Source organism: Capra hircus, chromosome 15 (assembly GCF_001704415.2).
Source record: "Capra hircus breed San Clemente chromosome 15, ASM170441v1, whole genome shotgun sequence".
Classification (NCBI taxonomy): domain Eukaryota; kingdom Metazoa; phylum Chordata; class Mammalia; order Artiodactyla; family Bovidae; genus Capra; species Capra hircus.
In genome coordinates this window covers 39,419,391-39,431,392 of record NC_030822.1, presented here as the reverse complement: position 1 = coordinate 39,431,392, position 12,002 = coordinate 39,419,391, and the positions used below count along the sequence as shown (strand labels likewise).

Sequence of the window (12,002 nt, the reverse complement as noted above, 5' to 3'; positions counted from 1 at the left end):
GGTGCAGAAAAATAAAACTCATGGCCCACCTCAAGTCTTCTGTGAGTCCCAGTTTTTCAGGACACCTAAAGCAGAAATCTTTTGAGTGTCTTAGGCAGGGCAGTCAGGAAGCTGGTGCTGACGGGCTCCCTCCAACAGCCTATGACTCAGTGATGACTTAAAGCCAAAGACAAGTCCCCCCACATCAAGTCAGAGCTGCTTCAAGGAATACGGTAAATCTCCCTACAAAGTAATTTCTAATTCTAAGGTCACTTTCAAGTCCACCATGTATATTTTTGTGATGGAAAGAATCAAAAGATCATGGGTAAGAGACCCACTACATCTCCAGTTTCAAAGAAAATGCAGAGTGAAACTATAAAATGTCTTAAAAGACAATAATGGAGATTTTATTAGCGTAATTCTTCCAAGCAGCAGCTAGGTTTAAAAATACCATTGGCACATCTACATCTATCAATATTCTATTCCCTTCTATGTTTCTGTACTAAGCAAGATAATTTTCATGGACAAAAATTCCATAACATATTTTAATTTCCCCTTTAACATATGTACACAATTACATTATTATTATTAAACACTGAGAAACTATTTCCACCACTAGAGTGAACTTGCTTTCTCCTTGCTTACCAATGACAACCTAATTGTTAAATCCAAGGACAACTTCTCATTCATCACCCTCTAATTTTTCTATAGCACCTAATGCTAGGAACTGCTTTTCTGCTTCTTAGAACCTTTTTTTTCCTTTGGCACCCATGACTCAACACTCTCCCAGTTCTCCTACCTGACAGACTATTAAACTTCCTTTACCAAATCTACTTCCTCCCCCAGCTATAGAAATGGACCCGTGGTTCCGTCCTCGGCCCTCGCTTCTCCCACCACCGTCTCTTTCTTTCTGACCTAACTGACTCCCACGGCTTCCCTGTCTCTGTCCCCAGCCCTGGCCTCTCCCAGCTCTGAACATACTCTTCCAGTTGAAACAAGGCAGTTCCACGAGGATGATCCACTCACAATGCCAACTGTACCAAACCATCACCATACATCACACCCCAAATAGTTCATCACCAATGCTTCACATAAATCCACTATGTCAGTCCTCACAAGTGCCCAGTGAAGGAAGCAATGACCCCCATTTTCCAGATGGGGAAACCCAAACCAGGAGACTAAGTAAGCTGTTCACGGTCACAGAGCCAAAAGGTGGTCAAGCAGGGATTTAAATTGAGCAGTCTGATCTGAAAGACCACGCTTTAAACAACTACACTATATTTCCTCCCAGTTGCCCAGACCTGAAAGTTGTCTGTCCCTGCACAGCCATCATGCTCCAGTTAAAAAGGACGTGTGTCATTCATTTTTACTGCGCAGCACCTAATCCCTCCCTTTTTACAGTTATTAAAATTATATTTATTAATTTTCAATGACATGTTTACAGCATAATGTTAACTGGAAAAAAAGAGCAGGGAAAATTGTATATATTGTACAATCACACTGTATTTTTTTTTAAAGTCATGAATAGAAAAAATATAAAAAGAAGTATCTCCAAATGCTAACCTTGGTTCTCTCTTTCAGTGGCAGAACTACAGAACTATAGAAAGAAAGTTCTTTATATTTATTTGTAGAAATAAGTAGAATAAGAATCTAACGTTTCTGTAATTAACAGATATTTTATAGGGAAAGTGAAAGTGTTAGTCGCTTAGTCATGTCCAACTCTCTCTGTGAGCCCATGGACTATAGCCCATCAGGCTCCTTTATCCACGGAATTCTCCAGGCAAGAATACTGGAGTGGGTTGCCATTCATTTCTCCGGGGGATCTTCCCAACGCAGGGATCAAACCCAGGTCTCCTGCATTGCAGGCAGATTCTTTACTATCTTCCTCTGAGCTACCAGAGGAAAGATGCTATTTATAGGGAAAATTCAGTTCAGTCACTCAGTCATATCCAACTCTTTGTGACCCCATGGAGTACAGCACGCCAGGCTTTCCTGTCCATCACCAACTTGATCAAACTCATGTCCACTGAGTTGGTGATACCATCCAACCATTTTATCTTCTGTCATCCCTTTCTCCTCCTGCCTTCAATCTTTCCCAGCACCAGGGTCTCAATCCAATGAGTCAGTTCCTCACATCAGTTGGCCAAAGTACTGGAGCTTCAGCTTCAGCATCAGTCTTTCCAATGAATATTCAGGACTGATTTCCTTTAGGATGGACTGGTTGTATTTCCCTGTTGTCCAAGGGACTCTCGAGAGTCTTCTCCAACACCACAGTCAAAAGCATCAGTTCTTTGGCGCTCAGCTTTATGGTCCAGCTCTCACATCCTTACATGACCACTGGAAAAACCATAGCTTTGACTAGGTGGACCTTTGTTGCCAAAGTAATATCTCTGCTGTTTAATATGCTGTCTAGGTTGGTCATATCTTTTCTTCTAAGGAGCAAGCATCTTTTAATTTCATGGCTGCAGTCACCATCTGCAGTATTTTGGAGCCTAAGAAAATAAAGTCTGTCACTGTTTCCATTGTTTCCTTATTGATTTGCCATGAAGTGATAGGACTGGATGCCATGATCATAGTTTTCTGAATGTTGAGTTTTAATCCAGCTTTTTCACTCTCCTCTTTCACTTTCATCAACAGGCTCTTTAGTTCCTCTTTGCTTTCTGCCATAAGGGAGGTGGTGTCTGCGTATCTGAGGTTATTGATATTTCTCCCTGCAATCTTGATTCTAGCTTGTGATTCATTCAGCCCATCATTTTGCACGAAACACTGTACAGTTAAATGAGAAGGGTGACAACATACAGCCTTAACGTACCTCCTTTACCAATTTTGAACCAGTCTTTTTGTTCCATGTCCCATTTTAACCATTGCTTCTTGACCTGCATACAGACTTCTTAGGAGGCAAGTAAGGTGGTCTGGTTTTATAGGGAAATGAAGCTATTAATTTTTTAAAATAACTCTATCAGCTCCCTGACAGAAGCCAGTAAAACTTGGCTTACATATAGCAGGCCTGCCTCTTTCTGACCATGAAAACTAGTGAAGGCACACAAAAGATCAGAGTGACAGCCACCAAACCCTCACATAATTAAGCTCTGGGCATGAATCAGTCATTCATTCATTCTGTGAACTAAAAATAATGCATAAAAGCTCTTATCACTGATCTACTTTTATCTCTACAGGGGCTTAGTGGCAATAGTTGTTGTTGGGAGTATCATTTCATTATTAACCTTATTAGTGAGGAAAGTTCAAAGTAAAACCCTAAATGAGTAGTCTTCAAAATGACATGTTTCAGGTACTTTTGTTCTCCAGGGTCACAAATGGAGAATCCCAAGGATGGGGGAGCCTGGGGGCTGCCGTCTATGAGGTCGCACAGAGTCAGACATGACTGAAGCGACTTAGCAGCAGTAGCAGCAGCAGGGCGTACTGAAATGCCAAATCTCAGAACTCTCACTCTTTGGGAAAAACCAGTACGCTGGGCACTGAAGTGACTGACCCGAGTCTGATCTTGACCATGACCGAAAGAATAACTAGGTAAACAGACCAGTCCAGAGTGGGAGAAGCTAGCAAGCACATCGATGAAATCAATGCTAACCCCCTTATGCTGGGGAATTCCCAGTGTGGAAGCTAAACACAAATGGACCCTTTCCAAGCCTTCTCTGCAGCTAGTTCATGACACCTGACCTAGATTCTAACAATCAGATGCATCATACCCTGTGACTGGGAAGTAGGCATAGAAAGCTCTCCGTGGTAGCAAGAACAGCTGCAGAAGATCTGAGTTCCTGGGCAGCAGCGTGCAGGGCCAGAGATATTCCACAGCACAATACACTTTCCCTGTGGTTCCTCACTGCACAGCCTCCACACCTGGTTTTCAGCCATAATAGCCATTCTATAAGCTACCCAACATTTTCAAAATTACCTTTCTGGCTTAAATCAGTAGGTCCAGCTGCTTCGAAGACTGGCAATTCAGCCAAGGGACATACCTCACTCATCTCAGACATGCTCTTCCTTTGCTTTCCTGCCTCACATGACTTTGCCCTCTGTCCCTTCCATCCAGAAGTATTCTCCTTTGCTTTTTCCATTAGTCAAAACCCTTCCATCTTTTAAGACCCAGCATAAGTGCTATTTCCCCCCTAAATATAACAGCTAACACTTAATGAGCACTTCCTAAGAGCCAGGTATTCTTCTCATTTCATCATCACAAAAACAGCAGGAGGTAGATAGCAGCATTAGTCTTAGTTTACAGTGCTGGAAACTGTAGCAAAAATTAAATAAATTGCCCAAGGACACATAGCTAGTAAGCAGTGATGAAGCTAGAATTCAAATCCAAGACATCTGACTCCAGCTTTCTGCTCTTAACCAGGGAACACCAAATTACAGCCCATGAGTCAAATCTACCCTACCAGACAAGTCTGACTCTCAGCCTGCTTTTATACACCCTTGCTCTGAGAACAGTTTTCACATTTTTAAGTGGTTGGGGTGGGGGAGGGGGGAATCAAAAGTATAATAATACTTCATGGTCCATGAAAATTATATGAAATTCAAATTTCAACATCCCAAAATAAAAGTTTTATTGAAGCAACATACAGTCTTGTGGCTGCTTTCATGCTATTAACAGCAGAGCTGAGTAGCTACAGCACAGACAGTACAGCCAGCAAGCCCACAAAGTCTCAAATATTTTCTGTCTGGCCTTCACTGAAAAAGTTTAAGATGCTGCTTTTAACCACTACATTCTATTGCCTCCTTAAAAAGACTTCCCTGATCCCTGACCTCTCCCAAACTGGAATAAATCTTTCCCTTCCCTGTATTTACATGGTATTTGTTCTCCCTTATAACAGGTTGTCTATTTTGCTTTGAATTACACTTGACTTTCTTTTCCTTGAGCAGACTGCAAATTTCTTGAAGGCAGGAAGTCATCTTTTTCACTTCAGATTCCTCTTATTGCCTCATTTATTGTTGCCAGTCAATAAATACTTGCTGATTTGAAAAAAATATTGCAGTGTAAACTTTTAAACAGATTTTCCTAACGTGAACATGAATCACAGAAATCAATCACAGACGGGACTCCATGCTGGCAGAGTGGATAATAATGGGCACGCTTGATCACTAGTGGTGGGTATATAAATTGGTATAGCCTTTCTGAAGGGGCAGTTCTACCTCGTTTATCTAATACCCTGAAAGTATGCATTTTTTAGGACTTAGAATTCCACTGCTGAAACTGTGGAAAGAAAGAAGCAGACTAGTGTGCAACAATGTAAGCAATAACATTAGCCACAGGAGCTAACGTAATTCCTGAATACATATCACATGCTAGGCACAGAGCTAACTCCTTTCTTTAGTTTTTCCCCTAGTCACAATTATTATTTTTTTAATTTTAGATTTTTTAATTGAGGTAACACTGGGTTATAACATTACATAAGTTTCTTATATACAACATTGTATTTCTACGTCTAAATGCACCACAGTGTTCTCGCCACCAGAAATTTAGTTTCCATCCATCACAGTACAGTTGACCCTCTCTATTCATCCTACCAGCCCCACCCCCACTACCCCTCTGATAACCACTACTCTCTTCCCTGCATCTACATGTTTTTCTTTGGTTTGGTTAATTATTTTGTTTGTTTATATTCCACCTATGCATGAAATCATATGTATCCATCTTTCTCTGATTTGTTTCACTTACTGAACTAAGTTCTTTAAATATGAAGCCTCACAACCCTTAGAATAAACATTTTTAAGAGCTCTATTTTATAGATGCTGCTGCTGCTGCTAAGTCGCTTCAGTCGTGTCAGACTCTGTGCGACCCCATAGACGGCAGCCCACCAGGCTCCGCCATCCCTGGGATTCTCCAGGCAAGAACACTGGAGTGGGTTGCCATTTCCTTCTCCAATGCATGAAAATGAAAATGAAGTCACTCAGTTGTGTCCGACTCTTTGCGACCCCATGGACTGCAGCCTACCAGGCTCCTCTGTCCATGGGATTTTCCAGGCAAGAGTACTGGAGTGGGTTGTCATCGCCTTCTCCGATTTTATAGATGAGGAAATTAAAATTCAAGAGGTTAAATAACATTGTCTAATGTTAGAGGATTACAGATGACTTTTTTTTAAGGGGAAGACTACAGTTGATTAATCTGATATTATTAGTCTTTTCTAAATTTACAACTGTAATAAGCATATCTTATATGTATCATTTTTAGGGCAATAAGACAGCACAGAGCCTTACTCCTGCATTCCCTGCTCCTCTCCCAACCTTTGGAAGCTCAGGGAAAATAATCCACAACAGAACAAGCAAAGGTCCTTTTTAATTTACTTTGCAAAGCATAGTTTAAAAAAAGTCTCCATCCTTGACTTTGACACAGGAGTAGTATTTCCTCACATAAATGAGCCTTGGGAATAACATTCTGGATCCTATGTGTTTCCCATATAGTATCCTTCAGCTAGTTCTTATGGTTTGCCAACAAGTAAGTAGACAGAAAATTATGTTGTGACTTATACTGAATAAAAGACTTCTTGAGAATGGATTTGTCTATAATTAGAACAGCTTAAAGAGGAAGAGCCCCACCCTGCCTGTAAATATCCAGAGTTACTGCATGACCTCAAATTACTAAGTCTGGGACTTTTTTGGATCCATGCTTTTTTGCCTCTGATCCAAAAACACTAGCACAGGGCCTCCTTCCATATCTGCACTGAATTAACAGAGATACTTCCAAGTTAGATCTATTAGATGCTAAGACAGTCACATAAACTTCCCAGAGCCACACCTTACCTCTTCTGGCACAATAATTAGTGGGTACTTGTCCTCAGATAAAAAGTTGAAAATAACCCATATTTTAAATGCATCTTCTTCCGTAATGAACAGGGGATTCTTTGTGAGATTTTTTTTGACACAGAGGGTCCAACACATCCTATTGAACTCAATCTTGTCAAAGTTGTCTTGGACCTAAAAAGAAATTAGGAAAAATTCCAATGAATCAGTCCAAAATAAGTAGCATGTAAACCAAGTAAAACAGAAAGACAAGCCCTACTACAGGCTTCCACTTTAATCAGTCCAGTTAACCAATAGCCATTTCCTAAGCAGTTGCTTAGGCAGCACACTTTCAAAGGTTCAATTAAGAATGTTATATTGAGCCTGACACTGAAGTAACACCTGCTCATACGACTCACTTGGCACATGAAATACTAGCTTGTCAAGTAATTTTTTCATGTATAAATATTATCTTCTAAACAGACTACCAATCTTGGTATAGGAGTTGAGAATGTCAGTTATTCAATATGAGCCACATACAGATATCATTTTTACCTATATGGTCAAAGAAGATACTTTCTCTTGGGAAAAACTATTTAACTAAAATTCTAAAAAGACAGCTCTGCCACTCGGTCATTCAATCATGCATTCAACATTCCCTCTGGGTCTACTGATACGCTTCCCTGGTGGCTCAGATGGTAAAGAATCTGCCTGCAATGCAGGAGACCTGGGTTCGGTCTCCAGGTCAGGAAGCTCCCCTGGAAAAGGGAACGGTAATCCACTCCAGTACTCTTGCTTGGAGAATTCCATGGACAGAGGAACTACAGTGGGCTATAGTCCATGGGATTGAAAAGAATCGGACATGACTAAAGTGTCTTGGTACACATGCACAAATAAGCCGCCTACTAAGCTACATAAGGATATAAAGGAACTATTCTAGTGGTCGAGTGGCTAAGACTCTGTGCTCCCGATGCAATGGGCCTGGGTTTGATCCATAGCTAGGGAATTACACCCCATATGTTGCAACTAAAGATCCAGCACAGCCAAATAAAGAAATAAGCAGTTTTTAAAAAATGAAGGATATAAAGATGAAGAATAACTTGGTCCCTGCTCTTAGAACAGTCACAGTTTATTATGAAACAGACAAATATTAACATAACACAGTGTATGATTCAACAGTTTTTACTCATTCAACCAATAAAATTTAGACAGCACTCATTATCTGCCAGGGCATCACAGAGATACTGAATACACTGGGTTGGACAAAATGTTTGTCCAAGTTTTCCTGTAAGAGCTTGAAGTAAAACCCTAATGAACTTTTTGGCCAACTCAATACTGCTAGTCCTTGTCTCCAAGGAATGTCAAGACAATTACAATATAGTGTGGTAAGTATTACACAGATGTAAACAGAGGCTTCTGTGGGAACACTGAGGAGCTAACAACCCAATCTTAAGAACTGGGGAAAGATTTCCAGAAAAGGTGACAAAGCTGAGTCCCAAAGAACCATCAAGAGTCAAACAGTTTGAAAACAGGGTCAAGACTGTTACCGGTAGAACAGAACGTGAGAAAGCCCAGAGGTGGAAACAACCATGGTCAGTTTGGAAGAACGGCAGATTAATGTGAACGGGCTGCTTGGTACTGAGGGTGGCGTAAGTCAGGCTGTTCATAAGTGCAAATCACAGAAACTATCTTGAGTTCCTTTAAACAGATAAGGAATGTACTGGAAAAGCAATGGGTAGCCTCAAAGATCTAACACAAAGGCCAAAGAATCTAGACTCTGAAACTAAGCCATTAACAGGCTAGGCAGTCAGAACTGCAGGTGGAACCACTCGTGGTGGCAACAGGTGGAGACACCGCGGTCAGTACAACATGAGGCCACCGCTGCTGCCACTGATCCAGTCCTTGATCCTTGAGGTCACTCGCTGTAGGTTCAGAGTCACACTGAGTCACATTTCTACGCCCGAGCTGCCAGGAAACAGGGAAAATGAGTATCTAAACTTCTCAATATGTGAGATATGAGACAGGTCCTGTCCTCCTTCCAGACGCAAGAAAAGAATTCGGATGCTGGACAGTCAGGAAAAAAAAAGGCCCACTGTACGTGGCATGGTGAAAGACTAGGCTAGAGAGAGAGGGAAGACCAGATCATGAAGAGCCGTATTTATATAATTCAGGGTAAAGAATTAGGATTTATCTGTACTTGGAGGAGTAGGAGGGAGCAACATACACAACCTGCATTTTAAAGCCAGGGACAGTATGGAGAATGGGAGGAGGCAGAGTGGGTAACAGGACAACATGAGCAAAGCAATTCTGTTTAGAGAGAGAGATGAACAAAGTGTGTATAACATAAGGAAGAAGTCACTAGTTGGCTCCAGGAAGAAGTTTCTCTCTGTGGTTGGCAAACCAGTTTCCCAAGAGGAAGAAGATATCCTCTGTGCTCTGCCTTCGGCACCCAGTCTCGGTCTGACACCGTTTCCCATGCCCCTAACATACACAAATGACCCCACGAAGGGAAAGTAACAGCTGCTGCTTCTCTTTTTTCTTTCCTTTTCATTTTTTTTTCTTTAACACCATTTATTGAGGACTTAGCATATGCTTGGCATTTTACATGCAGTTTCTCATTTAAACTTTGTGTTGGCCCCATAAAGGTTAAATATCATCCTCATTTTACAGATCAGGAAACACGTTCAGGAAAACTGGGTACCAAGTTTACATTACTAGTAAATATCAAGACCGGAGTTTAAATCAAAGCTCACATTCTATCCCTTTTTTCTATGCCCAACTGCTTGTAGAACTCAGTAGACGAAGGACTCTATTTATATGATGGAAGACTTTTCTACGGGACTAGTCTCAAAGGCCAGTTTATCAACTCTAAACACCCACAGCCCTAAAAAACACTAAGTGGAAGATATGCCACCAGGGGAAACAACATATACATGGAAGCAAAAAGCTCTGCTCCGAGGAACAAGAAGTCATTCTATGTTGATCATGTGGTGAATTAAGGCTTCCTGAGAGGGAGTGGCCTGATTCATGGCTAGAAAAGCAAACACAGACAGAAATCACAAAGAACTTTATAATTTCAATAAGTAAATAGCCTTAGGAAACCCCCCATTTTAGAGCAAAGAACAGCCAGGTCATCTGCAGGCCAGATCAGTACTTTGCAGAAAAGATGGTATTTGGGGCAGACCTCAAAGCATAGTGAAACAGCACAAGGAACAGTATTGCAAAGGATAGGAAAGGAGACTGCATGAGCAAAGGCGGAGCAGGAGCAGCACCCCAGCCACGTTTGGGGATACAGCCACAGGATGAAGAGGACAAAAACAAGGGAGAGAGAAAGATAAAGTGAACCTTCCACCTGCAGTTCTGGTAAGATATTTATGTCGTCTGAAGACAATCAAAGAAGGAACTGTAGCCTAAGAGGGAAGGCAGGTTTGTGAATCAACTGCATGCTGACAAGGACTGAAGCCACAACGGTCAGTGAGATCACGGAGAGGAAACACAAAGTGAGAAGAGGGATGGAATCAAAGCAGAGCCTCAAAGGATTTGCACATTTACAAAGTGAGAGGAGGACAGGGATTGCGATGACTGGAAGAACAATCCAAGCGACAGGAGAACCACAAAGACATAAAAACTGAGTGAGCAAACAAGAAGAAGAAGGTCTGACCAAGCCAGCAGTCTCCCCTGTTATCCATGAGGGATAAGTTCCAAGCCGTCCAGTGGACATCTGAAACCACATGTGTTTTTTTCCGATACATATAAGTCTCTGATACAGTTTAATTTACAAATTAGGCATAAGAGAAGATTAACAATAATAATAATAAAAAGAAAAATCATAAATAACTTATTGTAATAAATGTTACATGACTGTGGTATCTCTCTTTCTCAAAAATATCTTACTGTACAAATGTTAACGCTTTCTCCATCTTTAAGCACTTATCATGTACTGGGCCATGACTTTTGCAGTTTTGAGATGCAACAGGAAAACTAGCAGAATTTCTTTTTCTGTCTTCACACTTTCACGGATAAAAGATTCATTCTTGCCAAACATATTAGCAACATCAGCATGTTTTCTTTCCTTATTAAGTAGAGAAGTTTCACCTTTTCACTTAAAGGAAGCACTTTAAAGCTTCTCTTGGGCCTATCTGACTTGCCAGCATCACCACTCTTGTGCTTTAGGTCCATTTTTAAGTAAATAAGAGTTACTTGGTAATTCTCTGGTCGTTCAGTGGTTAGGACTTGGAGCTTTCACTGCTGTGGCCCTAGTTCAGTCCTTAGTTAGGGAACTAAAATCCTGCAAGTTTAGTCCCTAGTTAGGGAACTAAAATCCTGCAAGTGACATGGCCAAAAAAAAAAACAAAAAACGGGGGGGGTACTTGAACACATTCTCATGTGTTCACTGTAATACTATGACAGTCAATTTGATAACCCAGATGGATATTAACTGACTAACAGGTGGGACACACAGGACAAAGGGACGATTCATGTCCTAGGTAGGATGGAGCAAAAAGGTTCAATTTCATCGCACTATTCAGAAGAATATACAAAGATTTATGAATTCTTTATTTCTGGAATTTTCTATTTAATACTTCAGACCACAGTTGACAACAGGTAACTGAAACCACGGAAAGAGAAACTAGAGATAAGGAGGGGTTACTGCAGTGCCAAATGCTACAGAGAAATTAAGAAAGAGTCAGTAAGAAAAGACAGTTGCTGGTTTTGCAACTGACTGGTCACTAGTTAGTTATCTTCAAGACAGCCAAGAAAAGTCTGTGTATAAAGTCAGACAGCAATGGGATCAGAAACCAAGCAAATTCTCCATAAATTAGCTTTCCCAGGAAATAAACAGTGGCTTTTTGATGTAAGTGCAAGTGCTCAGTGTCTTACTTAATTTTTAATAAGCTGCTTGTTTGGCTTATTACTTCTCTATATTCTAATCTGTCAATACTATTCTTTAGCTTAAGAACACTCAAAGGTAAAAGCGTATTAAATGATGACATTTACACCTTTTAGAAAAAAGGCACAAAATCAGATCATACAGGAAAAGTCCACAACTAACATCATACTCAAAGGTGAAAAACTGAAAGCTTTTCCTCTAAGGTCAAGCACCAGATAAGGATGCCCACTCTCATCACTTCTATTCAACACAGTTCTGAAAGTCCCAGGCACAGAGATTAGGCAAGAAATGCAAATAAAAGGCATCCAAATTGAAAAGAAAGAAGCTTCTTTTCTTTCTGAAAAGAAAATTAAGAAAACAATCTGATTTGCAATAGCATCAAAAATACTCAGGA

The 12,002-nt window shown here is 40.7% G+C and overlaps 1 protein-coding gene across 1 annotated transcript in view; it reads right to left on the bottom strand.

Moving 5' to 3' along the window:
- SWAP70 (SWAP switching B-cell complex 70kDa subunit) overlaps window positions 1-12,002 on the bottom strand; it is a 76,411-nt gene that overhangs the window by 29,655 nt on the left and 34,754 nt on the right. Inside the window, exon 3 of the mRNA XM_005689702.3 lies at window positions 6,739-6,912. Within this exon, the coding sequence (XP_005689759.1) occupies window positions 6,739-6,912 (174 nt within the window). The remainder of the gene's footprint in view (window positions 1-6,738; window positions 6,913-12,002) is intronic.